The sequence below is a fragment of the Ipomoea nil genome, unplaced genomic scaffold (genome assembly GCF_001879475.1).
Source record: "Ipomoea nil cultivar Tokyo-kokei standard unplaced genomic scaffold, Asagao_1.1 scaffold1043, whole genome shotgun sequence".
NCBI lineage: Eukaryota > Viridiplantae > Streptophyta > Magnoliopsida > Solanales > Convolvulaceae > Ipomoea > Ipomoea nil.
The window spans coordinates 11282614-11309598 of NW_017617471.1; the positions used below are offsets into that span (position 1 = coordinate 11282614).

General features: G+C 38.2%; 2 protein-coding genes across 2 annotated transcripts; both read left to right on the forward strand.

Moving 5' to 3' along the window:
* The first annotated feature begins 1616 nt into the window (after positions 1–1616).
* Positions 1617–10314, forward strand: LOC109181262 (probable disease resistance protein At1g58390). The gene is made up of 2 exons (XM_019331014.1): positions 1617–2180; positions 9490–10314. The coding sequence occupies exons 1-2, from the start codon at positions 1707–1709 to the stop codon at positions 10312–10314; spliced, it is 1299 nt and encodes a 432-aa protein (XP_019186559.1). The 5' UTR covers positions 1617–1706.
* Positions 10315–26121, forward strand: LOC109182032 (putative late blight resistance protein homolog R1B-8). The gene is made up of 6 exons (XM_019332048.1): positions 10315–11742; positions 12385–12846; positions 14424–14876; positions 22665–24944; positions 25369–25452; positions 25917–26121. Exons 1-6 carry the CDS (start codon positions 10438–10440, stop codon positions 25941–25943), a joined length of 4611 nt encoding a protein of 1536 aa, XP_019187593.1. The 5' UTR covers positions 10315–10437; the 3' UTR covers positions 25944–26121.
* The last annotated feature ends 864 nt before the right edge of the window (positions 26122–26985 follow it).

The window sequence follows — 26985 nt, forward strand, 5'->3', positions numbered from 1 at the left end:
GTAGTTGCACCTAGGTGCACGAATGTTAACAAGGTAAAATTACTTGCACTTGTAAGTGATTTTATTTGCACTTTTTACTTGCAAAGGTGCACCAGCTACTTGCACTTATAACACATTTATGCGCACCAAAGTTTGAGTTATTTATAAAAATACCCCGTGTCGTTTTTTAAAATTACATCTGATTCGTTGATATGGACACGTAAATAGCGCTGAATGGTTCTTATTTCTTTCCTGAGCGGCAATTCGCATAAGAGCGTGCCTATATATATATATATATATATATATATATATATATATATATATATATATATATATATATATATGAGAAGGAAATTTGTGGCGTGAAGAGCCAAGTTCAGAACCGGTGATTAGGAGAATGTGACTTCAAGATAATCCTTGGATGCTCTGATTGCCTTACATTCGGCGTCACTGAATGCCTTATCGCATCAACTTGTGGTTCAACGGCCTGCGCCTGAGAGAGCCTTTCACATGTAGTTTGATGACATCCTAGTTACCCTTTTAAATGGGTGGTCATACGTTTAAATTTTGGTGGTGGGGACTTATATTGTTTGGACTGAAAATGTTGAGAAAGTATAAAAAACTTAATTATAGTTCCAATAAACTTAACTATAGTCAAGGACCTTGTGCTCAGATGACATGTAGTGACATTTTCCATGTGAGAGGTTGATCATGAGATCGAGTCTCAATAAACACGTTGTTGATATTTGAACAGATACTACAATGTAATAAGAGTCAGTAGCTTTTAAAAAAAAAACTATATAGTACCCTTTTAAATAATTATTTCCAAACAAAGTGATTTAAGTTGTGATTGGAGTATCGGAAAGTGACGAACTTAATTGATAATATAGCTGGACTTTAATAATTATTTACTCTTTTTTCTTTTTCAGCATTCAATCTTTTACTCACCCTATATCCCGAAGAATTAATACTTATGCTGCAAAACGATGTCGTTTTGACTAAAAACGCGCATCCCATTTAAAAAAAAAAAAATCAGTTTCGATTCCCCTCAATAGTATTATGTTATTCATTCATTCTGAATTTTTAATTTTTTCATTGTAGATATTTAGTTCATTTATTGTGGATATTTAGTTCATTCATTCTGGATTTTTGGTTATTCATTCACTGTGGATATTTGGTTCATTCATTGTGCATATATAATTCAAATTATGCAAGAAAAATGCTATTATCGGGAATCGAACCTTAATTTTTTTCTTTTAAGTGGGACGCGCGTTTTTAGTCAAAACGACGTCATTTTTGCAACCGTGTGCACCACGGTTGCACAACATAATTTGAGCCGAAGAATATAATTTGCACGTACCCCTCACACATCAATCATTATTACATGGACCATGGTCCACACAATTGTGTGAACCCTAAATCAAAACTACATTTTTAATATATTAAGAGTAAATTATTTATGTAAGTAAGGTACATTTTTTGAAAATATATTTTTAATATACTAAAAATACATTATTTTATATAATGTACCTTCAGTACAAAAATAATATACCTTTACTACAAAAAAATAATGTACTTTTAATATATTAAAAATGTATAGTACCTAATATGTGTGGACCATGATCTATACAATAATTTGCCCTCACACATCACTTGCATAATTGCATTTCCTATTTCTTCACTTAGAGAGAGAGAGAGAGAGAGATTCCGGCCTGAAAGTGAGAGAAATGACGATAATCGTGGACGGAGTGGTTGAGGAACTGGTAACACAGGGGGTAAACTCGTTGGTCAGAATTGTGTCGGACAATGTGACGCTGGTTCGTGGCATAAATTCTGAGATAAAAGATCTCACCTCCGACATCCAAATGTTCAACGCCAGACTGGTGGAAGCTTCCAAGAACCCAAGGGCCAATGACCACCAAGTTTTGAGACTAATAGTGAATAAATTTCGAAGCGTTGTGAATGAAGCCGAGGATACGATTGCCGACTACGTTGTACTGAAGAAGAAGCATGGAAACAATTTGTTCTTAAAGTCTTTGGATAAGACCCCACTTTGTGGAAAGGTGAATGGGTATGCGAGCGAGATCCAGTCCATTAGGAGAAAGATGAATGCAATTCGGCAAGAGCACGAACAAGAACTTCAATACCTCATGCAGTACGAAATCAAAGACCAGGACAAGGCTGTCAAAACTTTCCACCAGGTAATTAAGTTATCCTATTTCACATTATTAATTGGTTTCAGCAATTAAAATACATGAATGTATGGGATTGATGGGTAAGTTACGCAGGTTATGCTTTTAAACTGAGCATCCTCATCAGTATTAGTTTTTGATTAGCGTTTTAAGCTTACAAGAAGAGACATTGAAGTGAAAGAGAGAGAAAAACACTGTTTTTTTTTTTTTTTTTTTTTTTTTTTTTTTTACAAAAAAACTTGTTTAAAAATCAAGCAATTCAACCGCTTGTTTTTTTTTTTTTTTTTTTTTTTTTTTTTTTTTTTTTTTTTAATTTGTTATTCTATTTATAATTTTTTTTAATTATATTAGTTGTTGGTATATTTAGTATTTAAAATTTTGTATTCAATTTTGAATGTTAATTTGTTCCGCAAAAAATTTGAAGGAGAATTTTTATTTATGAAATTATATTTTATAATTATAAAATTATTTTATTTCATTATCTAAATTTATTTTTATTAAAATCAAAATTTGAAATTATAATTAAAAAGTTAAAATTATTAATTGTAGAAAAGTGAATAAAATAATAGATGATATGTAGAGGTGGAGAGGAGTAAGAACCACAAAAAGGAAAGAAAAAAGAGAAGAATTGAAGAGAAAATAAGAGAGGAGATTATGTGCCTATGTGGTAATGTGGAGAAATGGACCCACAAAATGAAGAAATTATGTGGACTTCGGCTCCTGGCTGGGGTCACTAGAAACTAACCAAGCAATTTTTATTATTATTATTTTTTTATTTTTTTATTTTTATCAAGAGGATGGAGCCAACAATCTCCTTCACTACTTAAACAAGACAAGGGATACTCTCCAAATCTTCTCTGAGTTCCCTGATGATTTCCTCCAGAGGCTCTATGCCTCTATGAGGTTCATCGATTCACTTTCTCCCTCCGTTGCCAATTTTGCAAGCCTATCTGCTACTTTATTTTGCTTGCAAAACACATGTCGTACTGTAATGTCCAGCAATTATATTGTGGACCATGGTAAAAAACGACAGATACTATAGTGTATCTAAACTGACACTGTCTCACGTATTATTTTTATTGTGGACCGCAGTCCACAATATAATTTGCCCTGTAATGTCCCATGTCGGCCTTTCGTTGCCATTCCCTAATCAAATTGCCGATTGAACCTCTGATCTTGGCCTTTTGTTTCCAAATGATTCCAAGCTAAATCTCTCAACCTCCCACATATCTCTCTAATAGACGTGGACACACATTCCATAATATTACTGATAGTACTAATTCCGCGTATGTAGAATGTATGTACATGTATGTAAATGTATGAAATAAGCCAAGGAAGAAAAGATGTAGCAAATAGGCTCCTTTTATTCATATGAATGTTATTGTGTTTCTGTGTATAGAGAGATGGAAGAGAGCACATCACAAGCACACATCACAAGCATAGAGAGAGAACCATAGTGGAGAATGAAGAAAATCCCAATAACTTGAAGGGCCAAAAGCCCTTTTATAGGCCCAAGGATATGGTGGGTTTGACCCGTAGGTCGGGGCCCGAATCGCTTGACCTCGACCCGACTATAAAACGGGAACTCGAATCCGGGGTATATATCTTATCAAGAAGCCTCCCAGTCCGTGCCCTGACGATGAGTCAATGAGGAAGGGTTCGGGCTGGAAAACTTGGCTATATGGTATGTGACTTACGCCGGTTGCCTCGTTAAAAACCTTAAGCTAATAAAAAACCTAGTGGGAAAAAATTTTATCTAAGGAAAAAAGAGCACAACTCTAAGCGTAGACTGGTGGACTAAAAAGGGTTTGCCCGACCTAGGGGTCAGTTTTGCAGCACGATTTGCGAGATCATACTTTACCAATCTAGCGATCGGGTTTGGATTTACTCACGATCAACGGATTGAACTCTTCCGTGACAAAATAAATCAAATTGCACCGATCTAGGGATCGGCTTGCACCAATCGGGATACTGAACTTTTAACGCGGTTTAGCGATTGAAATCGACCAATCAAGAGATTGGGTTTACAGGGAAACTTACTAATTACTTCTTACCAATTGAGAGATTTGTTTTATTCATGGTCCTCATTGGATCATGTGGATTGCAGACGGGAACGCTTTTCCCGCCTTACTCGGGCTAACCGGTTGTGACTGGTTTGAGCTCGATCAAACTCTTATCTAAACCACTCGACTAAAAAGATCGTTCTTAGCTGCTCCTGCTTGGTTGGCTTTGATTACCGCATTAATCACTACGGCTTGCTTTTGAAAACTAAGAATTATTCGACCGGGGCGGTTTCCCCCTTCTCGCACTTGGATTTACGAATCGAAAGTCCCAGGCGGTGGCCGGTGGGACACTAGGAGACCACGATAGCAAGATGCGTTTCAAAAATGATAATCGGTTGAATGGGGAGTTTGTTCCCTTTTACGCTCGGTTTACGAATCGAGAGCCCCCAAGTGAAGGGTCGCTAAGAGACCCGAAGGTCTAACGACGACGAGATCATGAAGGTTGTTTTGATCGAGAAGTGACGATGGGACCGGGAAAGTCAGTCTACTAAAGAAGCGCTTGGGCGAACGAGCTAAGGCGGTCTACTCAGGAAGCGCTTTGGCTACTCGGGAAATACTTTAGCGAAGCGAACGAGCTACTCGACCGATCTACTTGGGAAATACTTTAGCGGAACGAACGAGAACCGAATGAGAAGCGAACGAGCCACTCTACCGATGTAGCCCCCCCACTCCCTTAGGTGCGAGAATCGTCAGCATAAGGGAGTAGATACAATGGGTTCTTGAGTTCACCTTTTTAACTTTGATTACGATCAGGAAATGACTCGATTGAGCTTATGATGCCAATGCACCGAGCAATACTCATTGATGGGGTAGTTAAGAATGTAGTAGGCATAATTTTGTCTGAAAAATGGGGGGTGCATCCGCATCCGGAGGCACTTATTGATAGATTTAATGATGCCCTGGGGGAATGTCAACTGGTTGACTTGGGTATGGTTGGTCCTCGATTTACATGGGTGTGTGGGCGATGCACGGAAGCTTGGGTAGAGGAACGCTTGGACCGTGCAATTGCGTCGATCGAGTGGTTGGATGTGTACGAGGATGCGGTAATCCGTAACTTACTAACGTTATCCTCCGATCATTGTGCGATTTTTTTGGATTTAGAACCGAGTCTAGTTCGGGGAAGCCGTGAAGGTTTTTCAGATTCGAATCAGGTTGGTTGTTGGAGGAGGGTTGCGGTAAGGTGGTTGATTTAGTGTGACGGCAATCGGTGGGCTTAGACTTTCAACAACGAATTGCAGTGTGTGGCCAGCACTTATCGAGATGGGGAGGGGAGTATAGACGACGTTTCAGACGACGTATTGCATTCTTACGTAATAGGTTAGATCAGTTGAGGGAGGATAGAAGTCACCAATCTGTAAGTGAGTTTTTGGTAGCCGAAGAAGAGCAGAACTCATTGTTGTGCCAGGAGGAGGTGTTTTGGTGGCAAATATCGAAGCAGCTGTGGCTGAAACATGGGACTCCAACACTAAATACTTTCACAATGCCGCATCTACCAGAAAGAGAAGGAACATACACTCGTAAGGCTGCTAGATCCGCAGGGGGTATGGCGGGATGGAACAACCATGCATGTTGAGGTGTTGAGGTATTTTAACAGCATTTTCCAATCTGAAATTGGTACTTCGGATTTTTTCACTAGAATTCAAGGTCGAGTAACTGTTGAGATGGATGAGATGTTAATGCAACCTTTTACGGTGGCGGATGTGAAGGTGGCACTATTCTCTATGGCCCCGGAGAAAGCCCCGGGCCCGGATGGTCTATCGCCGGTTTTCTATCAGCATTTCTGGCATGTTCTGGGCCATGATCTGTCTATGTTTGTCCTGCATTGTATTGTATGCGGCACGTTCCCACAAGGCCTTAACGACTCAAATATTATCCTTCTTCCGAAGAAAAAAGTGCTTGTAAAGGTTTCCGATTTGCGTCCGATAGCACTTTACAATGTCATTTACAAAATCATTGCTAAAGTTTTGGCCAATCGGATGAAGGGGGTGTTGGAATATGTGATTTCAGCGTCGCAAGGTGCTTTCGTTCCTGACCGTTTATTAACAGATAAAATCATTGTGGCCGAGGAAATTGGACATTTTTTTTAGACAGAAGACCAGTGGTACCATGGGGTGGGCGGCTTTAAAGCTTGACATGGGTGGGCGGCTTTAAAGCTTGACATGGCCAAAGCATATGACAGGATGGAGTGGTGTTTTTTGGAGGGCATGTTGGTAGCACTCGGGTTTGACCGTAAATGCATTGATTTGTTGCTTCAATGTGTTACGACGGTTCGGTATGTTATACAGGTGAATGGGGAGGGTGTTGGATCTGTGTGTCCGACCCGCGACATTCGGCAAGGCGACCCTTCGTCGCCGTATTTATTCATTTTCTACGCCGAGGGTTTATCGATCTTATTGTAACAGGCGGAGAGCCGTGAGGATATACATGGAGTGCGTGTGGCTTGGGGGGTTCGTGCCGTTTCACATTTATTCTTCGCGGACGGCAGCCTCCTATTCTTCAGGGCTAACCAGTTTGAGGCACAAGTGATTAAAACTTGTCTGGACACATATAGCGCAGCGTCGGGCCAATTGATTAACTTTGACAAGTCCAATGCCATGTTTAGCCTTAACACTGGCACGGGGGCGCGGGATGTGGTTACGGAGTGCATGGGGGTTCACGAGGCTACTGATTTGGGGCGTTATCTTGCTTTGCCTTCAGTTTTGGGGCAGAACAAGACATCCACTTTTCGGTACGTTGAAGAAAAAATTCGGGAACGGATTGGTGCGTGGCAGCATAAATTCATCTCTAAAGCCGGTAAGGAAGTTCTGCTCAAAAGTGTAGCTCATGCTCTTCCTATTTTCACTATGTCCGTCTTTCTGCTTCCGGCCGAGTTTGTGATAAAATTGAAGAATTGTTTAACCGTTACTGGTGGGGTGGAGAGAGCTCGGGCAGTAGGGGAGTGCATTGGTTAAGCTGGGTGAGGTTATGTGTGCCAAAAAGCCGGGGTGGTTTGGGGTTTAAAAAGCTTCATGAGTTCAATATAGCTCTTCTAGCCAAACAGGGATGGCGACTCTTGACACAACCGGATTCATTGGTTAGCCAAATAATTAATGCGAAATATTACCCCGAGAGCAGTTTTTTGGAAGCTTGGCTGGGCAATAACCCCAACTTTATTTGGCGTAGCATCGCGGCGGGACAAACGGTGTTGAGAAGGGGTTTGGCTCGGCGGATTGGAGATGGCAAGGACACAAATATACGGGATTGGCCATAGTTGGCAGATTCATCCAATTCTGCTTTACTTACCACACGGATTGAGGAGTTGAGGGAAGCGAGGGTGAGTGGTTTGATGTCTGCTAACGGCACGTGGGATGAAGAGGTGCTCCGAGATATCTTCAACGAAGACGATGTACGTCAGATCCGCGCCACTCATATATCTACTCATCTACGGGATTCTTGGCGTTGGATTGGAGATATTCGTGAGGTGTACAATGTCAAGCACGAGTACAAATTGCTCACTGAGTCTATTCTCAGGTCAGAATCGATGCCAGCGTTCAATGCTTGGGAGCGTCTGTGGACGATCCTAGTTCCGCCAAAAGTGCGTAACTTATTATGGAGGTGCGCTCGTGGTGTTCTTCCGGTCAGAGAAAACCTGAAAGCGAAGAGGATTTGGATTGGTGGTGGATGTCCAATGTGTGACCAAAGCACTGAGACAACCAAACACCTCTTCGGAGAGTGTTGGTATGCCAGGCAACTGTGGAGGTTGGATGATGTGTTACAAGGAAGAGATATTCAGACGTTCATAGCAGAGGGTCTGGGCAGTTCAAGCTTGGATCACGTTATGCATATGGCGGCCATTTTCTGGGTGCTATGGACAACGAGGAACGATAGGGTTTGGCGAAACAAGGCGTGCGTCGTGGAATCTCTGCGCATTCACATCCAGGTGTTGATGGAGGCTTGGAAAGCAACAATCCTGCCCACTGTGTCCAGAGAGCGTGCGAGTGGCAATCACGATCAATGGGAGCCGCCGGCGCGAAACTGGCTTAAATGTAACGTGGACGCAGCGATCTTCGACGACGGCTTGGGCTTCAGGGCGTTTCAAGAAGCTTTACGTTGGTTAAGTGCGTTAGGCTGTGGTCACTTGATCATTGAAACAAAATGTTTAACTTTATGTAATGCTTTTAATTCTTGCACTGCACGTTAGATTTGTTGTATGTAGGTTCTGTTATTAAGCAATGTTTGTCGATTGCTAAAGACATTGGGAACGTTGTTCGCCATGTCAGGAGATCAGCGAATCAAGTGGCTCACGTGTTAGCACGGGCAATTGATTCACCAACTGGCTCAGGTTCCTGGTTCGTTATACAATCAGTTTGTATTGCTGCTTTATTGATTCATTAATGAAGTTTTGAGTTGGTTTCAAAAAAAAAAATCAACATTCAATAAATATACATAGTTTTATTAACCAGGTTAACTATGGAAATAATCTTTGAGAAAACAACACTATTCTTACTCAAAATCCTCTCAAATGATTGAAGATCATAACTAAGCAGGATCCATAAATCCCATAATGGGATTGTCTAGCATAATCAGCAAGCGTAATTACCATATTCAGGGGGTGCAATTGGCCACTTGTCCTGGACATGCATTTTGTAATTCTTTTCCTTATGGGGCATATCAATTCCACATTAAAATATAAATGATGCTATATTTCCCTTTATAAATTGTCCTCCTAATGTTTACTAATTTATTTATTAATAAAATAAAAAAAGGATTAGTCAACTATTGACTCGTAAAAACATTGATATTAAAAGAAAAATTTAGGAAGGAAATGTTGATTACAACCATTACTCTTATTTTATTTTATATAAATGGGCACACTGATCCTTTGCTTAAAATTAGAATTTGTTGAATGATAGTTTGAACGTTTGAAGGATAGGTAATATACTAATGGTCACACTTTTGTAAGACTGTCTCACATATCCATATTCGTGAGACTGATTGAGTCGGATCGTGTCAATATGAAAAGTGTAATGGAAAGTGTAATGTTTTTTTTATGAGAAATGTAGTCCTTTTACATTTTTAATGTAAAGTATTACATTTCTCATCAAAAGTATTACAGTACTTTCTCTTATAAATAATGTTGATTGTTGACAAGTAATACTTTTATATATATATATATATATATATATATATATATATATATATATATATATATATTCTTAGCACTTGATGAATAATGCTTTTATTTTTGTTTTATTTATTTTTATTTAAACATTCAGGCTGGACCAACGGTGGAGAAAAACGAGGTATTCGGCTTCAAAAAAGATTTGGAAGACCTGAAGGCTCGTTTGTTAGAGGCATCAGATAATTTTATTGTGATCCCAATTGTTGGGATGCCTGGTACGGGGAAAACTACATTTGCTTCAATGCTTTTTGAGGACCTAAGCATTCTCAACAATTTGGTTCGCATTTGGGTTCCTGTTTCAAAATGGTGTGATAGAAAACAGAAATTCATCAGCATCATATATCAAATCACCAAGAGTACTGAAGACTTGACCACCAAGTCTGAAGAAATGTTGAAAGATACCATTCAAACCCTTTTAAAGGATCGAAAATACTTCATTATATTGGATGATGTATGGGAAAGAAAAGATTGGGATTCTTTACAAACTGCATTCCCTAAAAACATGAATGGAAGTAGAGTCTTGGTGACTACCCGGCATGACAATGTGATTGATTCTACTTGGAAATCTCATAATTTAGAAAAGTTAAGTGATGATGATGGTTGGTTGCTTATTAAGAATAATGTTTTCGGTACAGAGGGATGCAGTGACAAGTTATTAGAAGAGCTTGGGAAAAAAATAGCAAGAAAATGCAAGGGTTTACCACTTGCTCTAGTAGTGGTAGCTGGTATCCTACGAAAATGCATAACTTCTACGGACTGGCAACAAGTGGCTGATAATCCGCTTCTAGAAATCAATCGAGAAAACCAAAGTTACCATGAGATTGTTAAGATGAGCTACAATGATCTGCCTAATGAGAAGTTGAAAAATTGTTTCCTGTATTTTGCATCTTTTCCCATGGGGCATGAGATTGCTATATGAAAGTTGGTTTGTTTGTGGATCGCTGAAGGATTCATTCCAACAATAAATGAGTGGGAATACCGTATAGATGCAGAAGTTGAAGCTCAAAAATATTTGAATGATCTTGTTGATAGAAATCTTGTGATGGTGATAAAAAGAAGAGCAGATGGTCAAATCAAAACATGCCGGATCCATGACACATTGCACGAGTTCTGCAAAAGTGAAGCTGCAAGGAAAAATTTATTCCTTGTAATGGATAGGGAGGAAAGGATAGATGAGAATACTTGTTCAGCTCGACGTCTTTGTTTTCACTCTTTTACTACTGCAGACATATCTGATGACCAAAATAAATCATCTCGCTTCTTCCTCAATTGGGATGATCAAATGAGGAGTCTGTCATCTCCATTTGGGAAACATATTCATTCTTTGTTTCTGTCTTCCCCACAAGAGAGTGATGAGGTTCCTCTTACACGAGATGAATTAGCAGCCATCCCAAACATTTTTCCTCTTCTTAGGGTGTTGAATATTGAATCCATCAAGTTTAACGATGGCTCGTTGCCAAATGAGGTTTATAGGTTATATCTTCTCAAGTATATTGCTATCTCAGGCAGCAATCTCAACCTCCTCCCAAAATCATTCAAAAAACTGGTTGAATTGGAGACTTTAGTGATCAAAACCACAGCAAGGGCACTAGAAATTGAAGGAGGCATATGGAACATGGAAAAGTTAAGACATGTACGCACCAACACCTCTGCGCAATTACCCTTTCCTCTAGAAACAAATAGCAAAACTAACTCTGGAGGAAAACACATCCACACACTTTCTACCATATCACCAGCAAGCTGCATAAAAGAGATCTTTAGCAAGACCCCCAATCTCCGAAAATTGGGTGTTCGTGGAAATTTATCACAACTTTTAGAGGAAAAGGAGAATATTTGCTTGTTCAACAATCTTCAAATGCTAAAGTGCCTCGTAAACTTGAAACTCTATGGCGAGTATGACAAAGTGTTAACGGTCCCAATGCTAAACAAGTTTGCACGTAGGCTAAAAAAGTTGAGCTTCTCCGGCACATTGTTTGAGTGGAAAGACATGGCAGTATTGGGGTCGTTGGAGGAGCTTGAGGTGCTGAAGTTGGATGACTATGCATTCAAGGGGGAGAATTGGGAACTAAGCAATAATGTTGTTTTCAGAAGGCTTCAATATTTGCGCATTGGAAGGACGAATCTAGTTACTTGGAAGGCCACAGAGAATAGCTTCCCAGCTTTACAAAGTCTAATCCTCAGAAATTGCAACGTCATAGAAAGAATTCCAGAAGCGTTTGCTAAGGTACATACCCTTAAGGTGATGGAATTATTTCACGTTAGTGAAAGTGCAACTCAGTCCGTAAAAGAAGTACGAGAAAACATAAAAAACAATGGATTCAAGCTCATCATAACCTCTCATCAAAAGGTAATTGTTTTTCTTCCCCATTTATTATTTTGACAGGAGCTCTAATACGCTATAAAAGAAAATTTGAAATTAATTCTTTGTAAAAATCTATGCAATCAAAACTAATTGGGTCAAAAGTGAAGACTTTTAAAATACCATTATGATATACCACTGTATAGACTATAGTACGGTGTATGTTGAAAAGAAAACATTTTCAAATTTTCATTTTGGCTCTTCGATATTGATTCTTAGACAATAGATAATTCTTATTACTTATTCTGAGTTCTGACACTATAATGTACATTATGTGTTAGATTGTTAGAATAATAAAACTTTTGAAGGTAAGATAATGTATTTTATGAGTTAAAATAATATATATTAAGTTTTAGAATAATGTACATTATGTGTTATAAAAATGTATGTTGCAATAAAATATCATAAAATAAAAATGTTTTTCTCAAAAATGAACCATTTTTCAAGAAAATAATTTTAGGTTTTCAAACATACCCTAAATCTTTAGTTGTAAAAATAATTAATCCTTTTATTACATAATCTTTAGTTTGTTAAAATAATTAATCAATTTTTTGTGTAATAATAATATTTAAATGAAAAAGAAGTTATAAGTTATATTTTAAAACCATAATGCATTTCTTAATTCTTTAGAGAGAGGGAGCAATGACGGCAGGCAGGGACACACTGATAGAGCTAGGGGTAAGGTGGGAGATAAATTATCTGGTTGATTATGCAGCACGAGACTTGCATCTTGAGAATGGTGGCCTAGTGTGGGAAATGAAAATTTTGATCTCCGATATCGAAACGTTTAATGCTAGGCTCGAGGAAGCTTACGAGAACCCAACAGAATCTGTCAATGTTTTGATTATGAAGAACTTTCAAACTATTGTGAAAGAAGCCTTGGATGCGGTTGACCACGGGATGACTGCGTATTTCAACCATAAAGACAACCATATCAGAAAATTTTTGGTACCACGCTATAGAAGAGAGGTCAAATTCCGTGAGAGGGCGATCCAGTCTATTAGGACAAAGGTGAACACGATTGACCATGAACACAAAAAGGAACTTGAAATCCTCTGCAACTATGAAAAGAATGCTCCGCTAGTTTTACAGGTACCGCAAAAACTATCCTCAAATTATTATTATATTTCAATTTGTTTCAGCAATTACTAAACATGAGTATATTCATGGTCGTTGGAAATTAATTTCTGATAAGGGAAAACAAGTCTATTTTTTTCGGAAAATGACTTCCTCTTTTTTTTGAGGGAAGTTATTTTCCAAAAAATTCAAAGCAACTTTTTTCCAGTTCTCCATCTTCTTTGTTAGTTTCTGAATGAAATCCATTTAACTGACAGAAACCATTTACTAGTTTCCATTTGAAAACCAGAAGTTTTTCTGGTTTTCTAAGCAGGAAATAAGATTATCTGGTTTCCAGCTTCACAAGCCAATTTTTTTATTTTTTTTTTATTTTTAATTTTTTTATAAATATTATTGATTTTTTAATATAATTCTACTTATTTTCTAGAAAATGATTCAAACACATTTTAAGACAATTTTCTGAAATGAAACCAAACACGGGAAATGAAATATTTTTTATAAAATAACTCATTTTTCAAAAAACATCATTTTTCCGAAAATTATTTTCCAGGTTTCCAAACACCCTTAATGGAAACAATGGGGATAGAAATCTATTTTTCTTTTCATAACTCAAGGTGGGCTATGTGACTTTGTAAGATCTAGGGGTGTTTGGCAAATAATTATTAGCAGATTGGGTTAGTTAGTTTAATTAGCTAATAGCATTAACTGATTGTAGAAAGATGTTTGGTAAATTAGTTGTTAGCTTATAGCTGATTACATGCAAAATGTATAATTTATTTTTTCAAAAAGCTAATCGAAAAAATTACTTTGAGTAGTTTTTATAATTTTAGCGTTTTTGAGCAATAAATTATTACAAAAAATTAATTAACCAAACACTCATATTATCTTTTTAATCAATTCGAACAGTTAATAGTGGTCAAACAAATCAAAATTAGCTGATAAGCAAACTATATATGTTACCAAACAAGGTATTAGAGGGAGGATTTAATGGTGGTTGAGGTAGAAGTTTAAAAAAACTTGACGTTGGCGGGTGTTATTCCACATGCCCATCTAAAAATATGAATGTGATGACTTGAAATTGTCGGAGGCTTGATATATAATTCGGCTAAAGTTTGTGTTTTAGTGGACATAGTAGTTGTGTCCAAGAGGCCAAAAATCTTGTTTCTTATGGAAACGGTAAGTTACAACCTATTAAAATTGGGTTATGCGGACTTGCGAAGATGTTTGAGGTAAGTAGTTTGGTCATAGTGGTGGGTTAGTTTTATTTTGGGTTGAAGGTGTGCAAGTAGATGACAAATTATCTCATTAACTAGGTTCACTTTGCATTGTGAACTCTGGTCTACAATAATATTCAAATTATGACGTACAAGTAAAATAACATATTATGTGCTTACATTTAACCGATTATGTATCTGTAAATAAATTGAAGATACATAATATTTTAATTACTGACAAATTATATGTTAAATGCATGCACATAATATGTTAAGTGCATATAATGCACATGTAATTATACAATTTACTTAATACCATAAAAATTATTAAATATTATTTGTAACACACTTGAAACTTATATTTCCTCGTAAATACAGAAATCGACAATGTATGACAGAGCGATAGAGGCTATAGAGCAGGAGGTAAACATGGTACACCAAAAAATAGAAGACAATGTCAACTGGGCTTGTGACATAATGTCTGAGATAATGGACATGATGACCACGTTTACGGAGTATTTGGTGAAAGCTTGCAAGAACCCAAAGGCCAATAAACACCGTGTTTTGAAAGTAATAGTAAAAAAATTCCAAATAGTTGTGAATGAAACCATGAATACAGTTTCCAAATACTTTGCGCAGGAGAAGAAGCATGGAAATAATGCCTTGGCAAAATCTTTGGATAAGATTGCACATTGTGGAAAGCCGAATGCCTATGCGAGTGAGATCCAGTCCATTAAGGAAAAAGTGAAAAGGATTAGCGAAGACCACACTAAAGACCTTTTACACCTCTCGGAGAACTACTACGAACTTAGAGATATGCGACTTCCCAAGGTACCACAAAAACTATTCCCAAATTATAATATTTCAAATTATTTGTTTCAATTATCTTATTCACTTACATCAATATTGGAATTTATGTTTATGTTGAGCAGATTATGCTTTTAAACATTTAATTTTATAATGAACCTTGTTTATTAGAAAAATGATCTTGAACTATATTTAAAAATAATTAATTATACCACCAGCATATTATTTTAATATGTCTAAAATAAAACAAAATAGAATGCTCTTAATGAGATTTGAACTCACTAGTACAGAATACATATTTAACGTCGGTTATTTAGACCATACGACGTCGATTAAAAAAAGATGTTGATCAAAGAAACGTTATAAAGTAACCCTACGACATTGTAAATTATTTTTAATTTTTTTAAAAAATACATACAATATCGGGTTTTAACGTATAACTACCGTTGTATATTAATTTTTTTTTTTTAAAATTAAAACTATACGATGTCTTTTTTTGACATAACCGAAATCGTCGATTTTTTTTTAAATAAATATTTTTGCAACACCTACCACGTCGGTTATTAATAAATAGTCGACGTTGTATATATATATATATATATATATATATATATATATATTTATTTATTTATTAAATACCATATCACGTCGGTTTTTTACTAAAAACCGACATAGTATGTCAATTTTAAAAAAAAAAAATACATATGACGTCAGTTTTATGCCTTAATCGACGTCGTATGTATTTATTTTAAATTTTTTATATAACGATACCACGTCAATATTTTAAAAAATCAACGTGTTATATATTTTTTTAATATTAAATTTTATTTATCAATTTATACCCAAACTTGCTCAAATATAACATGTACAATTTTATATTTATAATCTCACAATTAATGAAAGTAATAAATCTCACATATGATACTAATTAATAATACAATTTAAATCTAAAATTATCAATATCAATTACTTCACACACTAAACAAGTAATGTATTAACTCATTCATCAATTAAGAACTTGACCCATATGTCTCTAATTAACTTCATTAATCTCTTTTTGATTGTAGCTCAATCTACCAACTCTTGCAAGGTCTACAAAGTTGAAAATTAATAAATAATTAGTAAGCTAGTATATTTAATCCATTCCTTTGTATGCTTGATTGGAAAAAATTCCAAACATGTATTTCATCACATAAAATCCATATTCAGTACTTCCAACTTGTATGACATAGTACATTTGAATTAAAATACATACAATTAAGAATTTATTTAATAAACAACAATAAAATATATGTAGTTTTACAAGTGTATGAAATACTTGCCGAACATTTAATCTATTTTGGTGGATGAGTTGCTTTCTTTCCAGTCAACATACTTGTTGTCTTCACACGCTTATAAATATAAGAGATAAATATTAGTGATTTACAACGTAGGTTGGTAATAAAAAAAACAACGTTAAATGATTTTTTAAATTTCTTTATAATTTTATTTGACTTTTAACATCAATTTTATAAAAAACCGACGTTATATGTTATTTCTGTAGTAGTGAGTCTACACACCTAAGTCATAAATAAGGTCATTCTTTACCATCTAAGGAATTAAACATGTTATTTTTCTTGTAAATACTAATTAAAGAGCATTATAAAATGAGAGATATAGAAAATATTATTTGTATATGATGATTTTGTTAGAACTGGGTCCACCATAAACTGGGTATAGAGGTACTGAACGGGGTAAGAAAATAGTAGCTTTATTATCTGGAGCGCTAGGCTTATAATAATGCGTACAAAGCCCGAGACACTGACCCAAAACAACAGTCCAAACAATAAATAAATAATACAAGATATAATTGGCTAAGAATAATAAATAATACAAGTTATAGCCCTAATAATGAAATAAAATGAAATAGAAATAACTCTGTATTTGTTAATCTTGCAGAAAAATAAATACTCACAGTGTGCCATTTTGTCTGTTTTATTTATTATTAATTAGTCAAATAAATTCTGTTTTATGTGATCACCTACCTTGTGATTTAGAGAAAACGCTCCGTAATCCTCGTTACACATTCCCGATCGTGATCTCCGATCGTGGTCTAGAACGTGGCCCTCTCTCATGGTGGTGGCCAAGGGAGTCTTTCCCTGGTGATCTAGGGTTTATATTCCGCTGTTGATGATGGATTGTTTTGAGTTTGCCTGTTGTCTTGTGCTGTTGTTTTGTATCCGATCCCCCTATTTTACGATGGACATCCGTCAGATTGAGGAACAATGCGCGGATCTGTCTTTGGTCGAGGAGGAGCTGAACGCGATAGAAGCACCTAATATCCAAACGAATCCATACGCAACGATCGAGTACAATTTGGTAGGACGTTTCCTTACGGATCGGCCGATCAAATTCGAGTTTATGCGGCAGGTGATGGCCTCCGTCTGGAGACCAGTGATGGGCATGCATGTTGTGCCATTGACGGACGAATTGTTCCTGTTCCAATTCCCCCACCTGAAGGATTTGCGACGCGTCCTCGACGATGGTCCTTGGACGTTCGAGAACCACACTTTCGTGTGCGAGCAGGTTCCGCCCGAAACCAGGCCGGAAGAGGTGAATCTGGATTCTATCTCTTTCTGGGTCTAGGTGCATGGTTTTCGATAGTGTATGCATCCACGGAATTCCTCACGAAGATTGGAAATTATGTGTGCACGTTTGTGTCCATTGATCCCCTCAATTTTGGTGGATCGTGAAGGAGTTTTTACCGGCTCCGAGTGCGGATGAACACCGCGACACCTCTGAAAAGGCGCATGAAACTGATGCGAAAGGATGGCACGTCAGAATGGATCTCATTTCGTTATGAACACCTCAGCACATTCTGCTTTTGTTGTGGAGTGTTGGGGCATTCGGATAAATTTTGCAGAAGGGTGTACGTGGAGGGAATTTCACCAGAAGAGTTCCCGTTTGGCAGTTGGATGAGGGCAGGTCAACATCGCCAAGTGCGTCCGGTAGGGGCTAAATGGTTGTTATCCGCAACAACACAACAATCCGAGGCGGCGACTGCTTCTGTTACTGGGATTTCGCCGCCCCTGTTGGAGGCCATGGAGGAGAACGCTGGTTTGCAAGGGGATTTAAAGCGGTTGCGTGAAGACTCTGAAGCGTCTGACAGTACGCATGCGGAGGATGTCACGATGGTAGAGACTTCAAAAAACACTGTGTCGGCGGGTCTGGTGGACCAGGCTCGCCAAGCCAAATGAGTATCCTAAGCTGGAACTGCCGGGGTTTGGGTGGCACCCGGACAGTTCGTGAACTCTTAGACATGGTGTCCAAGCAGCGACCCTTCTTCGTCTTTTTAATGGAGACGAAGGCCAAGTTACAGCGAGTGGAAGAGGTGAGGGTGAAGTTAGGGTTCGAAGGTATGTTTAATGTGGATTGGCAGGGCATGGGGGAGGATTGGCTTTACTGTGGAGGGATGCAGATGGCGCTTCATTATTGAGCTATTCTAAGAATCACGTCGACATGGAAGTCTCACTACCGGGTAAGCCGTCATGGAGGTTGACCGGTTTCTATGGAAATCCAGAGCAATCAGACAGACACATCACTTGGGATCTATTGAGGCAACTCAGGGATAATTCGTCATTGCCTTGGATTGTCGTTGGTGATTTCAACGATATCACAAGTCTGTCGGAAAAGAGGGGCGTACATCCGCAACTGGCAGCGCTCGTGGAGGGATTCAATGACACGTTAAGCGACTGCCAACTGATTGATCTTGGGATGGTGGGTGGCAGGTTCACGTGGAAACGGGGAAGGGGAACGGAGTCCTGGGTGGAGGAAAGGTTGGATAGAGCGGTGACAACGGTGGAATGGGCGGAGATGTACGAAGAGACGCTGGTACGGCAGTTAAGCACGATGCAGTCTGATCATAGTGCTATTTACATCGACAACGAACCAAGACCTATAAGGGTGGCCAAGCGTTCTTTTAAGTTCGAATCTGCATGGCTTTTAGAGGAGGGATGCTCGAAGGTGGTCGACGAAGCATGGTGCCAATCTACAGGTTTGGCGTTCCAGGAACGTATATTTCTGTGCGGGAAGCGGCTGGCTAGGGGGGGGGGGGGGGAGAGCATTTCAGATGCTTTGGGAATCGAATCAGAGAGTTGCGAAGCCGTTTGGATAGTTTACAAGAGGATCGCACACCCCAAGCTGTCGAGGGGGAGCTGGAGCGTTTAATACAACATGAAGAGATCTTCTGGAAGCAACGCTCTAAACAACTTTGGCTCAAACATGGTGATGCGAATACAAGCACTTTCATAAGGCCGCTTCGGACCGACGTCGCCAAAATCTTTTGTTGCGCGTCAAAGACCCGGGCGGAGCATGGAAAGAAGGCACAGCTATGCATGAAGAAATCCTAAGGTACTATGATTGTATTTTTTCGTCCAGTACAAGTAGCCCGGATTTGTTTAATTGCGTTCGGAGGCGGGTAACGGATGAGATGAACGTCTCTTTGTTGCAACCGTTTACCTTCGCGGAGGTAAAGGCGGCTTTGTTTTCTATGGCCCCGGAGAAAGCACCAGGGCCTGACGGCATGACGCCGACTTTTTACCAACACTTCTGGCCGATGTTGGGACATGACCTGGCCATGTTCGTTCTCCACTGTGTGGAAAACAAAATTTTGCCAGGCGGTCTGAACGATTCTAACATCGTTCTTTTGCCGAAAAAGAAGATTCTGGAAAAGGTATCTGACCTGCGCCCGATAGCGCTCTGTAATGTGGTGTATAAGGTGCTGACAAAGATGTTGGCAAACAGGCTCAAGGGAAGTCTGGAACTGGTTGTGTCACTGTCTCAAAGCGCCTTTGTTCCTGAGAGGCTGCTGACGGATAATATAATTGTGGCCGGGGAAATTGGGCACTACCTGAGGAGAAAAACTAATGGGGCTATGGGGTGGGCGGTGCTTAAGCTATATATGGCTAAAGCGTACGACCGGATGGAGTGGGTCTATTTAGAAGGAATGTTACGCGTGTTGGGTTTTGTCAGGGGGTGGGTCGAGTTGTTGATGATGTGTGTTACTACTGTCATGTACACTATTCAGGTAAATGGCGAGGCCGTAGGCACGATTTGCCCCACCCGGGGCATTAGGCAAGGAGATCCATTATCTCCGTACCTATTCATTGTGTGTGCCGAGGGGTTGTCGATCCTGCTTCAGCAGGCGGAGGCAAGGGGTGAGATCCATGGGGTGCGAGTGGCGCGGGGAGCCCCAACCATTACGCACCTCTTCTTTGCTGACGACAGTCTTTTGTTCTTCAGGGCAAATCAGCAGGAAACAATAAAGGTTAAGGGATGTCTGGATTTATACTGTGCAGCTTCAGGGCAACTTATCAATTTTGACAAGTCCAATGCTGTATTCAGTTTAAATACGTCGGGCGAGGTGAAGAGTTGGATATCTGAGTGTCTTGGCGTGAACGTTGCAGCGGATCTAGGCCGATATCTGGGTTTACCATCGGTTCTGGGCAAGAGTGAAATTAATACTTTTCGTTACATAGAGGAGAAGGTGCGGGAACGTATTGGGAACTGGCAAAACAAGTTACTCTCGAGGGCCGGCAAGGAAGTGCTATTGAAGAGTATAGCGCAATCCATGCCCATCTTTACGATGTCTATGCTCTTATTGCCACTACAGGTCTGGGATTCGCTTTAGAAGCTTTTCAACCGGTTTTGGGGGGGGGGGGGGGGGGGGGGGCGGTACTGGCAGGTAGGGAATTCATTGGCTGAGCTGGGACAGGTTATGCGAACCGAAATCGAGATGGGGGTTGGGCTTCAAACGGCTACATGATTTCAATGTTGCTTTGTTAGCAAAACAAGGGTGGCGCATTCTGATAAATTCGGGTTCGCTTGTCAGCAGACTTCTGAAAGCGAAATACTTCCTGAGGTGTGGTTTCATGGAGGCGCAGCCAGGGGGGAATCCAAGTTATATTTGGCGAAGCATTCTTACAGGGCAGGAGGTGTTAAAACTGGGGTTAGCCAGGCGGATTGGGGACGGACTTGACACAAAAATATGAGAATGGCCATGGCTCGCGGACACGACAAATCCAGATCTTTTCACTGCTTGCATTGACGAATTGCGTGGTGCCACAGTCAGTGGCTTACTTGACGAGAGCGGATCATGGGATGTGGATATCATTCATGACATTTTCCAGGAAGAGGATGCTAGGAGGATCATTGCTACGCCGGTGAACACTCACTACAAAGACTCGTGGAGGTGGTTAGGCGATCTTCGTGGGCTATACAGTGTGAAGCAAGGGTGTCGTTTATCCACAACAAGCAATGGACAGAACAGTACCGTGGACGAGTTTCAGGTTTGGAACAAATTATGGACACTGCCAGTCCCTCCGAAGGTGAGAAATCTTTTATGGCGGTGCGCTCGCGGAGTGCTTCCGGTGCGGGAGAATCTGAAGACGAAGCGCATTTTCATCGGAGGTGGTTGTCCGTTTTGTGGTTACTTGACCGAGACGCCGGAACACCTATTTTATGATTGCTGCTATGCAAGAGAGGTTTGGGGGCGGGAGGATATGCTGCAGGGCCGTAGCATGCAAGCATGTATGAAGGCCTGGTTCGAATTCTTCACGGTGCAGCAATCGATTGAGTCAGCCGCTGTCTTCTGGGTGTTATGGACAGCTCGGAACGACGTGGTTTGGCGCAATATATGGCCGTCCACCACGGGCTTGCGGACGCAGGTGACAAGACTGAGTTCATGCTGGGTTGCTACTTATTATAAAGGTCCACAAAGGGGAAACCGCATCGTGCATGTGGCCAACTGGGAACCACCACCGCGTGACTCGTTAAAATGCAACGTTGACGCTGCAACGTTTTCGGACGGAGCAGGTTTTGGTGCTATCATCCGAGACCACGATGGCCGGTTCATGGCAGCAAGAAGCGGACGTATAGAGGGCAGCCGGGACCCTCTAATGGTGGAGGCAATTGCGGCTAAGGAGGCATTGACATGGCTTGAAGGTTTACAATTTGATAATATCATCCTTGAGTCCGATTACATTAATTTTTGTAACGCGTTTAATTCTAGTAGTACGGATTATTCGTACGTAGGTGTGGTAGTCAAGCAATGTCGTTCTATTGCTAATGACATAGGTAGCGTAAATGACTAGAGAACAGCGAATCGTGTGGCTCACGAGTTAGCTCGGGCAACCGGTTCTTCATCTGTCTCTAGAACGTGGGAATTCATCTCACCAGCTTGTATTTCTGGTTTGCTAAGTTGTTAATGAAATTGTTTGCGTTTGTTTTAAAAAAAAAAAAGTCAAATAAATTCTTTTTTCATTACTTATTTTCTTTAGTAATTTTCAATTATTTTTAAATTATTTTTTTTTTAAATGTTTAATAGTACTTTTAATGTAGTTTTTAATATATATATATATATATATATATATATATATATATATATATATATATATATATATATATTAATACTAAACTTAATATTATGAAAAATTGAATTAAAAATAACTTCGGTTAAGTTTCTTTAACCGAATCAGACAAACAAAATGGGACGGAGGGAGTAGTTTTGTTTTCTATATGGACAGTCCGAAAGTGTGCGTCTGAATTGAATGTGGAGGTAAGATTTGAACATGAATTTACTGCAAGTAAATAAGCTATGGTTTATCTTCAGTGCCCCTTTCAATTCCGATCCATTTTTTCAATAAAAATTACTCCGTACGTAGTTAGTTATATTTCTTGAATTGTACTAATGATTGGGAAGTGAATCCCCACCACCACTTGATTAATACTCCGAATTACTTAGCTTTTTCATGATTTCTTCCTTTCATTTTTCAGGCTGAAAATAATATAGTGGGCTTTATTGATGATTTGGAAACCATAAAATCTCGAATTATGGAAGCATCCAAAGAATATTTTGTCATCCCAATTGTGGGGAATGCTGGGGCAGGAAAAACTACATTTGCCTTAAAGATTTTTGAAGATCCAGAAGTCAGGAAAATTTTCACCCATTGCATTTGGCTTCACGTTTCACGAGGGTTTCATAGAAAGCAAAATTTCATTGACATTCTGCATCAAATTTCCAAGCAAACAGAAGACTTTAGCGCGGCGTTATTAGAGGATGAAACAGATGTGTTGGAAGCTAAAGTAAAAGGATTATTAGAGGATGAAAGATACTTGATTGTATTGGATGATGTGCGGGAAAAAGAAGATTGGGATTTTTTAAAAGTTGCATTCCCTACAAATATGAAAGGGAGTAGAGTCCTGGTAACCACCTGGAGTGGCAACACAGTTGATTCTACCTGCAAATCTCATAGTTTAAAAAAGTTGAGCAATAATGATGGTTGGTTGCTAATAAAAAATAATGTTTTTGACACAGAGGGAGGGTGTGACACATTAATTGAAGAGCTAGGGATAAAAATAGCAGAAAAGTGCAAGGGATTACCACACGCTCTAGTATTGGTAGCAGGTATCCTACGCAATTGTATAACTTTTGCTGGCTGGCAACAAGTGGCTGATAATCCGCTTCTAAAAGTTTACGGAGAAGACCAAAGTTATCATAAGCTAGTATATTTGAGCTACGATGATTTGCCTGATGAGATGTTGAAAAAATGCTTCTTATATTTTGCATATTTTCCCATGGGATATGAGATTGTTGCTTGGAAGTTAATTTGTTTGTGGATTAGTGAAGGATTCATTCCAACTACAGATAAGTGGGGCCCTTTGGACAAAGAAGTTGAAGCTTCAAAGTATTTGAATGTTCTTGTTAATAGAAATCTTGTGATGGTGAAGAAAAGAAGTGCAGATGGTCAAATCAAAACATGTTGTATTCATAACACATTGCATGAGTTCTGTAGAAGGGAAGTTGAAGGGGAAAATTTCTTCCATGATGAGGGGCAAAGATTAAATGCAAGAATTGATTCTTCGTGGCGTCTTTGTTCCTACTACACTATGGGCATATTTGATCATGTAGAAAACAATAGTCCATCTGATTCATTCTCCAATCTCTTCAACAAAAGGATGGGTAGTCCACATCAAGTTGGTGACAAGCTTGATTCTTTGTTGGTGTTCTCCTCACAAAAGAGTGAGATTCATTCACAAAAGAGTGAGATTCATTGGAAGCCAGAGGACTTGAAAACCATCCTAAAAACCTTTCCAAACCTTAAGGTGTTGAATATTGAATCACCCAAATTTAGCTCACTACCAAATGAGCTTTATTCTGAATACAGTTGTATCAGGTATCTTGCAATCAGAGCTGATATCAGTTCCCTCCCCAAGTCATTCGAACATCTTTCATGTTTGGAGACTCTAGTGATCAAAACCACAGAAAGGTCACTACAAATTAATGGAGGCATATGGAACATGGAAGAACTAAGACATGTGCACACCAACACCTCTACGCAACTGCACTCTCCTCCCAAAACAGGCAAGCATGACAGTAAACAAACAAATATCCGCACACTTTCTACCATATCACCAGGAAGTTGCACAAACAAGATCTTCAACAAGACCCCCAAACTCAAAAAATTAGGTGTTCGCGGGAATTTATCACAACTACTCCAGAAAAAGAAAAATGTTTGCTTGTTCAACAATTTACAAATGCTAGAATGCCTTGAAAACTTGAAGCTTCATGGCAACTCTGAGAAAGTAAAGTTGAAGGTCCCAATGTCCGATAAGTTTCCAAGAAGACTAAGAAAGTTGACCTTGTCTGGTACATTGTTTCAATGGAATGACATGACTGTATTGGGATTGCTAGGGAGGCTCAAAGTGCTCAAGTTGGATGAAAATGCCTTCTCCGGGGAACATTGGAATCTAAGCAGTGATGTTATTTTCAAAGGGCTTCAGTATTTGCGCATTGGAAAGATGAACCTCATAACTTGGACAGCTGTGGACTCAGAGAAAAGCTTTCCAGTTCTAGAAACCCTGGTTCTCAGGAATTCTATTTCCCTACAAAATATTCCACAAGATTTTGCTAATGTGGACAACCTTAAAGTGATAGAACTGTTTGACGTGAGTGAAACAGTGGCTGATTTTGCAAGACAGATTTGTGTGAAAAGGCATGGCAAAACAAATGTCAAAATCAATGGATTCATCACTCCTCTTTCGTCACAAGCAACGGTAAGTCTCTAACTTCAATTTTTTCACACTTTCGTAATCTTTTTTCGAAACTTTTAAGGGGTTTATTTTTATTTTTTCAAAAATTAAACAGTAAAGTTGAATTTCATATTATTTTTGAATTCCCATACAACTTGAAATTGTATGGTGTGCTAAAACGTCAATAATTTGTACTTTTACAAGCTAAGAAAAAAGAACTTTAATTATATTGTAAGTTCTATTAGATTTATTTATGTTTTGATGGTGGGATTATTTGAGTGAAAGATATGGCAGCAGAGTTTGCAAAGCAGGTTCATTATTTATTAGATACAAAATCGTGAATTACTAGAAAGGCTTTTTTACTTTTTTTTTTTTTTTTTTTTTTTTAACTTTTGATTTAATTTGAAGTGATAGAAGAAGAATTTGAATTTATATTAATCCTCTACAGGTACATAACTTGGCGTATGAGAATGGATATGTCAACACCAGTAGATTCGACTATCCTAGCACCTCTATTAAGTCACAAGAAATTGTAAGTATATTGTAAGATGTAATTGTCTCTAAGTTTTTGTATGTTTTTAAAATTTAGAAAATTATTTGTAAGTTTTATTATATTTATCTTTTTTGAAACTCCTAATTTTTTTTTTTAAAAAAAAAAAAATTCAAAACTATACAACATGAAAATGTAAGGTGTGCTAAAATTTCATAAATTTGTACTTTCACCCCAAAAAAAAAAAAATACTATATGGATAGAAGTATTTTTTTTTGTATTAATTGTAAGTTCTATTAGATTTATGTTTTGACGGTGGGATTATTTGAGAGAATGAGTGAAAGATATGCCAGCATAGGTTACAAAGCATGTTAATTATTTAGTAAAAAAAGAATTGTGAATTACAAAGCATATTTTTATTCAGTTTTTTTTTTTTTTTAACTTTTGATTTAATTGAAGAGATAGAATTAAGAAGAATTTGAATTTTGTTATATTGATCCTTACAGGAACATAACCAAAGCATATGGGGATGAAAATGTCAACACCAATGGATTTGAGCACCCCAGGCCAGCACCTCGATCTACTTTGTCAGAAGAAATTGTAAGTATATTGTCCTGCCCTTTTCAACCATACAACATAATCTTTAGGGAAATTTGAATTCCAAAGTGTATAAAATTAATTATAAATGCTATTAGATTGATGTTTTGTGGTGATATACTGTTATTATTTGTGAAAATAAGCAATATATATGTCAGCAAAGGTTGCAACTATTAATTATTTAGCAAATAAAGAATCGTGAATTACTAGAAAATGTGTTCATGTTTTCTTTTCAAAAGACCCTTCGATTTAATTGAATGATAGGCCATAGGGGAAGAATATAATTTAGAAAACTTCCTAGGCTAAAGTGTCATCCCGCACCATGAACTATTCCAGATTATTTATGTCGCACCATGATCTTTAATAAGTGATATTTAGAGCCATAAATCATAAAAAAAAAATTTCGTCTAGAACTTTTTACAGGTTTCCTACAGGTTACCGATAATAATATTGCTGACATCAAATTTTTTATTAGTTTTTTTTGGTCTTTTTCTTCTTTCGCCTTCGTATTATTATTATTTTAATTTTCATATTTTTCTTTTTCCTAAACGTATAGGACTGCTCTGTGTTTTTCGCTTCTCGTTTCTCCGATACCAAACTCCGCAGAACAAGCATGATCGAAGAAACGGGAAGCGAAAAATGCAGAGCATGCCTATACGTTTAGGGAAAAAAAATATGGGGAAAAAATACGAAGGCGAAAGAAGAAAAATACAAAAAAAAAAAAAAAAAAAAAAAAAAAAACTAATAAAAAATTTCATGTCAGTAATATTATTACCTTTAACTTATGGAAAACCTGTAAAAAGTTCTAGACAAAAAAAAAATTATGGTTTATGGCTCTAAATATCACTTATTAAAGATCATGGTGCGGCATGAATAATCAGGAATGGTTCATGGTGCGGGATGACACTTTAGCCGTCAGGTACATAAGAAAGCATACGGTAAGGAAATCAAATTATTGTATGGATACAAGTTTTTTAT